The 13,725-nt window shown below is 44.3% G+C and overlaps 1 protein-coding gene across 11 annotated transcripts in view; it reads left to right on the plus strand.

Annotated features, from left to right (window-relative positions):
- Positions 1-13,725, plus strand: part of ZNF10 (zinc finger protein 10) — a 64,504-nt gene that overhangs the window by 16,321 nt on the left and 34,458 nt on the right. For 3 of the 11 annotated variants that reach the window (XM_067701329.1, XM_067701330.1, XM_067701331.1), the window contains exon 5: positions 1,164-5,155. In XM_067701329.1, the coding sequence (XP_067557430.1) occupies positions 1,164-2,626 (1,463 nt within the window). In that variant the 3' untranslated portion in view covers positions 2,627-5,155. Of the gene's footprint in view, positions 1-1,163; positions 5,156-10,241; positions 10,584-10,738; positions 10,821-13,725 lie in introns of those variants that run through there. The other 8 variants (XM_067701332.1, XM_067701320.1, XM_067701323.1 and 5 more) reach the window with 8 other exon arrangements.

The raw sequence follows: 13,725 nt of genomic DNA on the forward strand, positions 1-13,725 counted from the left end.
GTCAGACTGGATTAGGGCCCTCCTACACCAGTACTACTGCATCTTAACTAATTACATCTGCAATGATCCTATTTCCAAATAAGGTTATAACCTGTGATATTGGGGGTTAAGACTTCAGCATATCTCCTCTGGGGTACACAATTCACCCCATACATCAAGTAAGAGTAGAGTATTGCCCCACTTATGTAGGAAGAGGTGGTATTGGGTAAATAGTGGATTTTTTTCTAGATTTCAGAACCAAACATTTTAGCTGAAAGGCATTGAGAAACAAACGCAGGCTCTGAACCAGGGAAAATAATTTGCAGTAATACGCATGCATATAAACAGAAGGGCGAAAAGTCCAGGAGAATGTGAGTTAGGGTTCAGGTTCTGAGTTAGTGTCCTGCATTAGTCCTGTCAATTTTAATTAAGTCTTGGTGTCTCAGAGCAAAGGAATCAAAGTAGAAGATGGGGATGATGATACCAGTGAGCATTACAAACCGTACTGCTTCGGTGATGAGCTCCCACCTTATATGATACTTAGGATAACCTTATAGGTCCTTAAACGACAGAGAAGCAATATGATTTTTGAAAACTTTAGCAACTTGTCTAAATTCACCACTAGTAGTAGCAAAGTGTAGGTTAGAACCTGTATCTGGGTCCCTTCTGTGCAGTCACCCTGCCAGCCGACCCCATGGCCTTTCTGAGAGGTTTGCTCTGTCAGTCACATGTAATCATTCTGTACCGCTTTGGTGGCATAGATAGAAGCCATTTCCTGCCACGTGGCTGCTTTCATGGTTTAGGAATGTGAAGAGTTCATGTCGGGGAAGGGCCTGGCAGCAAGGAGACACGTCAGGTTCTTTTATCATTAATAGGTTAGATCGTGGCAGTGCAGCGCTTTCTGGGTTTCCTTAATTGCCACCCCAGCACTGAATATCCTGATCCCATGTGTCGTAGTCAGTCCTGTGGCTTCTCTTACCCTCTTTGCTCCTTTTATGTGCATATTATAGCCCGGCCCATTTCCTGTTAATGGGCCTTCCTTCCCTTTCTCACTCTCTGTCAAGGTTACAAAACCATATTTAAAAGCAACTCTGCATGACTTACATACTTTTTTCTACACATATCCTACCATTCTGACCTTACTACTTTTTTTTAGTTATGTAAAGCTTTTCCATTTCTTTCAGATTTGGAGACTGCAGTTGAAGTTAAATCATCAGCTTCCAGTAAGAGCATTTCTAAAGATAAACACTCCTGTGATGTTAAAATGAAAAGAATGGCAAAGAGTGATCTCTGGTATTTGTCACTGGAAGAAGTCTGGACACGTGAAGGTCAGTTGGACAGGCCCCAGGGCAGCCAGGAGAGACATCTGAGGCAAGTGGCATTCACCCAAAAGAAAGCACTTCCTCAGGAGAGAGTCTGTGAAAATGGGAAATACAGGGGAAACTGTCTTCTTCCTGCTCAGCTAGTACTGCGAGAGTATTTCCATAAACATGACTCACATCCTAAAAGTTTGAAACATGATTTGGTTTTCAGTGGTCATCAGGAAAGTTATGCAAGCAACAGTAATGACTCTGGTCAAACCTTCTGTCAAAACATTCACCTTCTTCAATTTGCAAGAACTCAAGCAGGAGATAAATCATACAGATGCCCTGATAACAACTCTCTTACTCATGGTACATCCCTTGGTATATCAAAGGGTACACATAGAGAGAAACCCTATGAATGTAAGGAATGTGGAAAATTCTTCAGCTGGCGCTCTAATCTTACCAGGCACCGGCTTATTCATACTGGAGAAAAACCCTATGAGTGTAAAGAATGTGGAAAATCTTTCAGCCGGAGTTCTCACCTTATTGGACATCAAAAGACTCATACTGGTGAGGAACCCTATGAATGTAAAGAATGTGGGAAGTCCTTCAGCTGGTTCTCTCACCTTGTTACCCATCAGAGGACTCACACAGGAGACAAACTGTACACGTGTAATCAGTGTGGAAAGTCTTTTGTTCATAGCTCCAGGCTTATTCGGCACCAGAGAACTCATACTGGAGAGAAACCTTATGAGTGTGCCGAATGTGGGAAGTCTTTCAGACAGAGCACGCATCTCATTCTGCACCAGAGAACCCATGTTAGGGTGCGGCCCTACGAATGCAGTGACTGCGGGAAGTCTTACAGCCAGAGGTCTCACCTTGTTGTCCATCATAGAACTCACACTGGGCTGAAGCCCTTTGAGTGCAAAGATTGCGGAAAATGCTTTAGTCGAAGCTCTCATCTTTTCTCACATCAGAGAACCCATACGGGGGAGAAACCATATGCATGCCATGACTGTGGAAAATCCTTCAGCCAGAGTTCTGCCCTCATTGTGCACCAGAGAATTCATACTGGAGAGAAACCATATGAATGCTGTCAGTGTGGGAAAGCCTTCATTCGGAAGAATGACCTTATTAAGCACCAGAGGGTTCACATTGGAGAAGAGACCTATAAATGTAATCAGTGTGGGATCATCTTCAGCCAGAACTCTCCATGTATAGTATATCAAATAGCTCACACCGGAGAGCAGTTCCTAACATGTAATCAGTGTGGGACAGCACTTGTTAATAGCCCTAATCTTATTAGATACCAGACAAATCATATTAGAGAAAATGCATATTAATGTAATAAATATGGAATTCTTCACAAAGAGCAATAACTTTATTTAGCATTGGAGAACTCCTTCTGGAGAGGAGCTGCTTTCAGTCTTGTTACTACCCTTTCGTGCACTAGAGAATTGGTCCTGGAGTGGGAAAAACACACAAATTTCACTTTAGTATATCAGATTGTCTTCTTTTCCCAAATTCCCACAAAAGTAGTTGGACTGGGAGCATTCTTCCCCCAGCATTAAATGCTAAAATCTGAGAAGGAACGATTAAGTAAGTGAGTTATTGATAGATGATCCAGCTTTGTTTCCTTCAAAAAAATAAATGAGAGTGCTACCTCAAAAAGGCAAATAAATGAGAGTTGCTGCTGAGGGGAATAAAAAATGGGTATAGTTATTGTAACAAACAATGGAAAATGATATTCCAGTGAATTAAGATGCCATTTTTTACTTGATTGTCCCTCTCTCCTGGGACACTTCGTAGTGTTTAGTCTGTTTTATGTGTCTGATATAAACCACATTTTGGCTAGCAGCAGGGAAAATCTTATCATGTGAGGCAGAGAAGGAAGAACACATTTACTACTATTAGTATCCAGTTTAAATATATTTGCATGTGGGTAACAATTGAAAATGTATCTATGGATAAATGAACAAAATTGACTTGTTAGATAAGGGAATTATGAGTGAGTTTTATAGTCTATTAGGTGTCACTGTAATAATTATTTGAAGACGCTTTTAAATATTAAAAAAGGATATACGGTTTCTCCTATTCTACTATGAAGGAAGTTTGAGAACCTCCTGCTAGCAAACTTTCCCATTAATTCTAAGTTGTTTGGGGTCATAGAGTTGTGGTCCTTGGGACAGGCTACTAAAGACTCTTGGGAGGTTAAACACAATGATCCTCTGGATGTTGGGACCTAAAGGAGCATTGGATACTTGAACATGCCAGGGAGAGGCTCCATTTGAGTGGGAGCATGTACCCGGGCAATACTTGGAGCAAGTATGCTCCTAAAATAGACACAGCACTGCTTGTATCTTTATGAAGAAAACAGTGGTTAAGAGTATGCGTCTGAGCTGGGGTCCGCAAGTTGAACTCCCACCTCTGTCCTTCCCTTGCTGGGTGAAATTGGGCATGTTGCCTAGCTGCTCTGTACCTAACTAACAGATGTCCTCCTCTGCAAATTAGGGATAACATTACTTACCTCATGGGATCGTGGTGAGGAGCAAACAAGTAAACATATAAAGAGCTTAGAACATGCCTCATGTGTATGAAGTGCTTTATTACATTAGGTGTGATTGTTAACATTACATTATTGCCCCACTCTAGTGTCTGTCATTCACTTTAAACTGCTTGATTGCCAGTAAGAACTGATGGAGTTCTCACTTCGCTTCCAGTCACACATGTTTTCCCCTTTACCTGCATCAGAACTTACCAACCAAGGAAATCACTGACCCATAGTGGGTATATGGATGCATTTCTGAGGATCAGTAAACAGCTTTTAATATTGCATTCAAAAGCATTCTCTTTGTACGGAGGTTTTCCCTTTAAGAGAGAGGAACCTAATCTTCAGATTCTCTGGTAAGTCCATGACCCAAAAAAGATTTAGAAAGAGAATCTGTTTTAATCCTCTGTTTCATTCTGTAAATGGATCTTGTGTGTGTAGGAACTGACCATTATTTGCCACTTTCCAGCAAACAATGTGTATATGTTAGATGCTCACTGATTGTTGAACGATATAAAGATTGTTGAGAATAACAGGACGACGACCTTGCTGTCTCTCCCAGGACTAATCTAGAAATGCTTGTTAGACTCAAGAGACCTGAGAACTGCAGGAGCAAGAGGCCACAGCTCACTCTTCTGGCACAGTTGGGATGAAGGCCTCACGTTTTGAGAACCTCCTGGCGCCTCAGTTATGGCTGAGTAACTCCTCAGTGATTACACACCATTCACGTATGTAACATACTCCTACCAGAAGTGGTTTTCATTAAAAGCAGTGGTTCTCTCTGGGTGTAAAAGACGAGCCCCGTAGCTGGGCCTCTTAGAATTTCCGATAACGTATGGCTCAGTTTTCCTGAACTGTGTAGTGGAGATACTACTGCTGGTACCTATGTCCGAGGATAGTTGTGTGGATTAAGTGAGATACTGTGTAAAGTACTTGAAACAGTGCCTGGCACATAGGAAGTACTGTATGTCTTAGGTATTAATAATAATAATGTTACTATTATTCACACTCTAAGGAATGTATTTCTGTGGATGATCACTGAAACAGTACTTATAATACTGCAAAATTTGTAATATTAAAAATGTATAATAGAAAAATTTTTATTTATAGACATTAAGGTTACACAAACAGAAAGCTTGGTAACATAAAAAATGTCCTTGTGATGTACAAAAAATGCATGATAAATAATTGTCAATACCAAGTAAGCTCAGATATGTAAAAATAAATGAATTTCAAAAAACGGAAATGAATCTTGCTCAAAACTCTAAGGAGATTTGTCAAAAGATTAATAGCAATTAACCTACATATTGGGAGAATTGGTGTTTGCTTTTCTTTCTTTCTTTCTTTTTTTTTTTTTTTTTTTTTTGTACTTTTCAAAGTCTCTTCAGAGAATATATATTACTTTTAGGATCAGGAAGACAATCTTTTCAGTGATGGAATGTTTTCTCTTCAAAAGTTCTTGTCTACAAATAAGCTACTGGAACTTTAATAAGGGAATTTGGCAAGGTTGCAGGATACAAGATCAATATACAAAAATTGATATGTACAAGCAGTGAACAATTTGTAAATGAAATCAGAAATACAATCTCACAATGATACAAAAATATGAAATACTTAGATATGTTTAATGAATTGAACAAGATCTGTACAGCGAAGGTATAAAACATTGCTGAAAGAAATTCAAGAACACATAATAGAGAGCATGTAATAAATATTATAAGTGAAGAAATACACCATGGTCAAGGATGGACAAACTCAATATAGTAGGAGTGCAATTCTCCGCAAACTAATCTTTAAGTTCAGGGGCATTTGTGTGGAAACTGACAAGCTAATCAGGAAGTTATATGGAAATGCAAATGACCTAGAATAACCAAAGAAATTTTTTTAAAAGGATAAGGTTGTAGGGCCTACAATACCTAATTTCAAAGTTTACTATAGAACTATACTAATAAAATGATGGCATGAGGGTGGATATAGATCAATAAAACAGGACAGATAGTTCAGAAATTGACCTACACATATATTGTCAATTAAATTTTGACATGAGAGCCAAAATAACTCAATGTGGAAAAGACATTCTTTTAAATGAGGGGTGGTGTGACAACTGGATATTTGTATGGAAAAAACCCTCCCCTTATCTCACATCACATCCAGAAATAACTCAAAATGCATTGCAAACCTAAATGCAAAAGCTAGAAATTTTCAATATCTGGAAGAAAACATAGGAGAAAATGTTTATGTGTATAAGAAAAGATAGAACAAAATGTATGAATCATAAAAGAAAAATGATAAATTGGACTTAATAAAAATTTTAAAACTTCTGCTCTTTTGAAAAGAACATGAAAAGGCAATCCATAGGCTGGTATATTAACAATATGTATATCTGACAAGGGCTTGTATCCAGAATACAAAGGATGCTCATAACTAACTCATAAATTATACAGTAAGAAGGTGAACAAAAAAATGTGCAAAATGATTTGCCAGATGCTTCACAAAAGAATGTGTATAGATGGCCAGTAAACCCTTGTAAAAATGCTCGACAGCATCAGTCATTAGGGAAATGCAAGTCAAAACCAGGAGGATATAGAACTTCATATCTAGTAGCATGACTAAGATAAAAAAGATAAGGCTAGTTATTGAGGATTGGAGAGATTGGAACCCTCACACGTTGCTGGTGGGATTATAGAATAGTACAGCCACTTTGGAGGACAGTTTGGCATGTCTTCAAAAGGCTAAACATACAGTTACCACGTGACCCATCAATTCCATTCCTAGGTAAATAACCAAGAGAAGTGAAAATATGTTCATGCAAAAATGTGTGCCTGAATGTTAAGCATTGTGATCGCCTAAAACCAGAACAAACACAAATACAGTAAACTCAACAGATGTCATGTATAATAATTCACAGCATGTGAGTAGATAAAACACATTGTAGTCTAGCCCTGCAAGGCTAAATGGTTAAATCTTAAAAGCATTCTAAGAATTCAGACACAAAGGAGTACATACTATATGACTCCCATGTATAAAGTTCTAGAAAGCGTAATAGATAAAGGAGAGAGGTCGGGGGTCACCTGTGGCCCGGGTGGGAGAGCAATTGACTGCAAACAGGACCATAAGGGGACCACTGGGGGTGACCTGTGTCTTGGTTGTGGTAGTGGTTCCATGACTGTCTTCATTTGTTAAACTCATTGAACTGGACACTTTAGCTGGATCCAGGTTGTTGTGTGTAACTTTTAACCTCAATAAAGTTGTTTTTAAAAAATCGGAAAACCAAGGATTTCTGGGAAACAAGAAAATCTGCATCTCGAAGCGAACGCTAATAACGAATGTATGGTGGTTTTTATTTTTGTAACGCATCTTCATCATAGACAGCTTGATATGAGATAGCCAATCTGCGAAGCCCCTTAATGCATTAGGTTTTTCTCTGTCTATAGCCCTATGAGGAGCATAATATTATTCCCCTACAGTTAAGGGCACTAGAGTTTGGAAATTTTAAGTAATTTGCCCCAAATCATGTAGCTAGTAAACGGTAGAGCTTCATTTGAAAAACAGCCAGCAGGGACTTCCCTGGTGGCTCAGTGGCTAAGAATCCACCTGCCAATGCAAGGAACACAGGTTCGAGCCCTGGTCCAGGAAGATCCCACATGCCATGGAGCAACTAAGCCCGTGCGCCACAACTACTGAGCCTGCACTCTAGAGCCCACGAGCCACAACTACTGAGCCTGTGCTCTAGAGCCCGCATGCCACAACTACTGAGCCCGTGTGCCACAACTACTGAAGCCCACGTGCCTAGAGCCCGTGCTCTGCAACAAGAGAAGCCACTGCAATGAGAAGCCCGCGCACTGCAACAAAGAGTAGACCCTGCTCACCACAGCTAGTGAAAGCCCGCGTGCAGCAACAAAGACCCAATGCAGCCAAACAACAAAAAAAGAAAGAAAAACAACCGGCAGATCTTAAAATAGAAAGATTATCCTGGATTGTTGTGTGGGCCTAATGTCATCACACAAGTCCTTAAAGGTGGAAGAGGGAGACAGAAAAGGAGACCAGAGCGACGCAGCGCGAGGAGGACTCAGCCCTCTGTTGCTGGTTCTGAAGGTGGAAGACGGGGGCCTGAGCCAAGAAATGCTCTTGGCCTCTAAAGTCTGGAAAAGGCAAGGAGAGGGTTTTCCCCAGCAGCCTCCAGAAGGGCATGCAGCCCTGCCAACGCTTTGCTTTAGCCCGGGAAGACCTGTGTCGGACCTTCGACGTTCAGAACTGTAAGATAATAAATGTGTGTGGTTTTAAGCCACCAAGTTTGTTTTGTTACAGCAGCACAGAAAACTAACACAACATGAGAACTTAGCAGATAACAGGGATTGGTTAACAAATCAGTGGGCAAAGGATGCTAACTCTACATTTCAACCTAAAACCTGTAGAGCCTTCCTTTCCACGTTTAATATTTAATCTATTTTTTTAAAATAAATTTATTTATTTTTATTTTTGGCTGCGTTGGGTCTTTGTTGGTGTATGCGGGCTTTCTCTAGCTGCGGGGAGCTGGGGCTATTCTCTGTTGTGGTGTGCGGACTTCTCATTGCGGTGGCTTCTCTTGTTGTGGAGCATGGGCTCTAGGTGCTCAGGCTTCAGTAGTTGTGGCACACGGGCTCAGTAGTTGTGGCTCACGGGCTTAGTTGCTCCACCGTGTGTGGGATCTTCCTAGACCAGGGCTCGAACCCATGTCCCCTGCATTGGCAGGAGGATTCTTAACCACTGCACCACCAGGGAAGTCCCATATTTAATCTATTTAGAATTTATTTTAAATATATTGTGAGACAGCAGTTTTTTTTCTATTCTTGTATAGCTATCTCATTGTTCCTGCACAATTTTTATTTATTTATTTATTTATTTATTTTTGGCTTGCACAATTTATTGAAAAGTTTGTCTCTTCCACAATATTTTCCTCCAATATTTTATTATGAAAATTTTCAAACATACAGAAAAGTTGAAAGAGGTTTGCAGCGAGTACTGATATTCCAAACTCAAGATGTTGCCTACTGTGTTGAACTTGCTCTGACGGTGCAAAAGCCACAGGGGTACCGCTATGGGCACTCCCCATGCATCCAGGAAGCGGCATCAAAGACATTTATTAGTCGTCATTATGTTCTTCATCATCACATTCACAGTTAAAAAAAGAAGAGAAAAGGACCAATTTTGTTCTGGATGTCCTTGATGGAGCAGTGAAAACTAACTTTATTAAATCTTAACTCTTGAGTCCATATCTTTTCAGTATCTATGCAACAAATATTCTGTGCTGCATCCTGAAGTTCCATATCTGTCTCCAGAAAATGCACTTCTGTGATTATGTGAGTTGGGAGCTGAACTTTGCGTGAAAGCAGGACTGAAATATGAGGCAGACGTGGGCGAGGCAGACACATTCTCAACTGCCAACCAAGTGAGCTGTCACACAAAGGGAACAAGTGCCAGCCAGCATTGTCTGCCAATACAAAGCTAGAGTTTTCAGGTGCAAACAGAATTCTGGAATCTTGTATCTGCCACTGTGAACTTCACAGATCCCCAGTACTTAAGATCAATAATGATATTGATGAATGCGAGCTCTCATGTTGTATAAGGAGAGGTGTCAGCGTTTGGAAGATCTGCATCAGTCAGTGAACAAACATTTTCCAAATGACCAATGCATGCTGTTGCAAAATCGTGCCCGATAAAACCATGCACTCAAAGTGCAAGACAGACCAATGGGCTTTAATATAATAGAGCAGAGAAAGCTCGCCTCTCTGGCTTCAGACCACACACTGAAACTGACCATTCCTTGTTCAGCTTTTACTGCAGAGAACATGCAGTTATCTAAGCACATTAAAATACCCCGTCCTTTTCCAACTATTGATACATACCTATGTGAGGCCAGATTTTTTCATATATTGATACTTACACATAAGAAACACATGCAACAGAGTGAATGCAGAAGCACATATGAGACTGCAGCTGTTTTATATTAAGCCAGACATTTAAAGGATTCCCCCACCCCCATCCCCAAAGGAAGACAATGCCACTCCTAATTTTCCTGGAAAATAAATGTCACTTATACAACGGAACGAATCTTTGCGTTATTAAATTATAAATTAGGACTTTTACCATTTGGAAAAGCAGGAACCTTAGAACACTTTTAACTGAATTTATATGCCTCCAGCCTTTGCGCTATTGCTGTCAATTATTTTAATCCTCTGTATCACTGAAAGCCTGCGCGCCCGCGCCCAGAGGTGGGGCGGGAAGGGCCTGCCCTTCGCGGCCGCAGCGCTCCCTCCCGGCTGCCCTCGGCTGGAGCCGCCCCGCGCAGGAGGAACGCCCGCAGAGGCTTCCGGGAGTTGTAGTTCGTCCTGCCCTCGGGTTGCCCTGACGCGTTTCCTGTGCGTCCCTAGCGGCCGCCGTCGGCTCGGCACCAGCCGGGAGAGTCGTGGTGGGTGGTTTGCGTCCCCTGCCCGTAGTGGGGACCTGAGCTGGAGCGTGCCGACCTCGTCTGCCCGAGGGCCGTCGCCGAAGCACCCAGAGCGGGCGCCGCACAGTCGAGAGCGAGGATTGAGCGGCTCTGGCTGCAGATCCGGGAGGTCGGCTGCGGAGCCGGTCTCCCCCGCATCTCCCGCTGCCGATTCAGGGCTTGGGGGAGCCGCGCGCGCCGAGTCCCTCCCGTGTCGGGGCGGCGGGACCGTGCAGACTAGTCTGGCCTCCCCCGCGCCTGCCCTGAGCCGATCGCGTGTGTGTAGGTGGGGGCGGAGCTGGGGAGCCCCGCCGCTGCGTGAGGGAAGGAGGCCCGGCCGTGGGAAGGGAGGGGCGGGTCCTCGGGGGGTGGCAGGAGGGTCCCGCGTGGGCGTGGGAGTGGCGGGGAGACTGGTTCCCTCACGGTTCTCTTCTCGCGCAGCCGTCGGGTCCTGCCACCCCCCTCAGGGCGCACAAAACTGGCCGTGAGGATGGCCACCAGGGTCCGGACGGCTGCCGTCTGGGTGAGTCGGGGGGTTTTCTCTCGTTTATGAAAAGCGCCCTGAACACCGACGTGTGCTCATCCATCTTTTCCAGGGTTGGAGCTTGCGTGGGGCTTCCAAGCCACTGCGCCTCCTTTAAGATGACGTTGAGCCGTCCGGAAGTGCTTCTTGTCGTCAGACTGTTACTTTACTCCTTCTTTCAGTCTCTTTTCTGCCAATTCTGTACCTCGAGCCTTGAGTTAAACGAGGGGTCATGATGCATTTTCCAATTTCTTCGACACATTTTCTTAGTTTTTTCTTTCCGTGTCTTAAGATTTTGGGGCCTCATTTGGGAAGTTATGCATTTGTCCCTTCGGTTATTCAACAGTTTTGTTTATTGTCTTTTGTTGAGCACCCTGGGGCAGGTGCTAAAGGTGCGAAGGTAGGTCGTTCCTGCTTTGGAAGAGCCATGGTCTGGTGGGAATTGTGGGCAAGAAAATGTATGAGCACAATGGCACGTTAGGGGTCCTCCGAGAGTCGGCCGTGGAAGTGTATGGAGACACACAGCACAGGGCCAGTTTTGGAAGTAACGACACCCCAAGAAATGCTTTAGGGATTAATAAGGGAGTCTTAAACTGAGATTTGAAAGGTGAATGAGGTGAACAAGGGACTGAAGGTCAGCCTAGGAAAAGGAAGCAATGTGCAAATTTGAGAGGCTTAAAGTGATGTAGTATGTTGGTGACCTTGGAACACTTTACAGTTGCTGAAATGTAGAGTTTATGGTTTTGTAGGTGACGGTGGTGGTGGAGTGTGTATTAAAAAATGAGGCCAGAGCCATAGGCAGAGATTGGATCGTAGAGGGCTTTGAGGATCACATGAAAAACTTGGATTTGGGGACTTCCCTGGTTGTCCAGTGGTTAGGACTCGGTGCTTTCACTGCCATGGCCCCGGGTTCAATCCCTGGTCGGGGAACTTAAATCCCGCAAGCTGCACGGCACGGCCAAAAAAAAAAAAACACTTGGATTTTATCCTCTAGGGAGAATAAAGGGTCAGAAGCAACTGGACTTGGTAACTAGTTGGGTGCTGGTGGTGAGCAAGCCAGCAGAGCCAGGCATAAGTGCTGGAGGTCTGCCCTGTGGGCCTGGGTTGGGAGTGGCGCCATTACCTGAGTTAGGGAAGACCGTCAGAGTTGTTACGGAGGGCTGGGTGGACATTTCCTTTAGATACGGTGGGGCCCTGCGGGTGCCGGTGGGCACATGGGTAGGCATCTGTCTCGAGAGAATGGTCTGGACGGGTATCACTGAGTGTGGGTATAGCCAGATTAGCTCAAGGAGCACATGTGCCCTGGGAAGAGCACCGAGGGCAGTGCTCGGGGGTGGGCAAGGGAAGGTGGCGGAGGAGGGGCTGGAGGTTGGGCAGCCCCATAGGAATGAGAGAAATGGAGAGACTTGTGTGTCAGAGTCAAAGAAAAAGAAACCTCAAAAATGGTTGCCATGTGAGATGCCCCAGGGAGGTCAAGTACTGTTGCGTCACAGAAGTCCAAATCGGACTTGGTGGTGATGGTGGTGGTGGGTTTTGCTGTGATGTTTCCAGAGCAGAGTGTGAGTAGGTGTTTGCTGGGCAGGAGAGGAAGGAGTGGGGTAGAGGGAGCAGCGGTCCGTCGCAGATATGGGAGTGAGGCAGGAAGCCAGCCATGTGGGCTGAGTCAGTGTGCCCTGTGGTTGCGGGAAGAGAGTGGTAGCCTGAGGAGAATCCAGGAAGATTCCTCGGTACAAAATCAGTCTAAAAGTCGGTGCGTTTCCTGTTTATAAATTGTATCTGTTTAGAAGTTATAATGAGGGAGATTAGCCTATTTACAAATGGCAGTAGAGCAGGTGAAAGTACTAAAAACCTGAGCAATGCAGAGGACTTGTATAAGGAAAACTTTACACCTTCAGTAATACTAGTTAACATTTCTACAGTGTCTCCTCTTCCTAGCCATGGGTCTCAGCACTTTACAGATACAAACTGATCCTCACAGCAGCCTCATAGGAAGGTAGGACTCTTAGCCCCATTTAAAGACAAGGAAAGGTGACAAAGAGAGGCAGGCAGTCTGCCAGGATCATTCAGCAGAAGACAGAATTCAAACCCAGAATGGCTGCGTTGGGTCTTTGTTGCTGCACATGGGCTTTCTCTAGTTGTGGTGAGGGGGGGCTACTCTTCGTGGCGGTGCACGGGCTCTAGGCGTGCGGGCTTCAATAGTTGTGGTACGTGGGCTCAGTAGTTGTGCCTCCTGGGCTCTAGAGCTCTGGCTCAGTACTTGTGGCACACGGGCTCAGTAGTTGTGGCTTGAGGGCTCTAGAGCGCAGGCTCAGTAGTTGTGGCACACGGGCTTAGTTGCTCCTCGGCACGTGGGATCTTCCTGGCCCAGGGCTGGAACCCGTGTCCCCTGCATTGGCAGGCAGATTCTTAACCACTGCGCCACCAGGGAAGCCCTCCCTGCTCTGAGTTCTTAACAGGGCAACATGTACCGTCTCGGGCGGAAGAGTGAACTGATAGATACAAATCCCAGGCTTTGGTCTTTGAAGTGTTCATCATGTTTCCAGTCTCCAGGTATTTATTGAGCACCCACTCTGTGCCAGGCCCCCTTCCAGGTCCAGGCATGTGGTGGTGAACGAGATTGACAGGATCCATGCTTTGGGGAGTTTGCACTCTGGTGGAGGAAGGCAGATGCCATGTAAATGATGGAGAAACTACTTACAAGTGAACAGGAAACGTCGTTGTCGTGTTGTACATGGAATTAACATTGGTTGATGTGAAAGATTGGGTGTTTGGGGAAGGTCCCATGGAGGAGGTGACGTTTGCAGGTGTGAGTTACCAGAGTAGCCAGACTTGGGAAGAGCAGGTGCATGAACATGCAGGGTGGGAACAGCCATCGCCAAGGACCCGAGGTGGGGGAGGGTCCGTG

The sequence above is a fragment of the Pseudorca crassidens genome, chromosome 12, assembly GCF_039906515.1.
Source record: "Pseudorca crassidens isolate mPseCra1 chromosome 12, mPseCra1.hap1, whole genome shotgun sequence".
NCBI lineage: Eukaryota > Metazoa > Chordata > Mammalia > Artiodactyla > Delphinidae > Pseudorca > Pseudorca crassidens.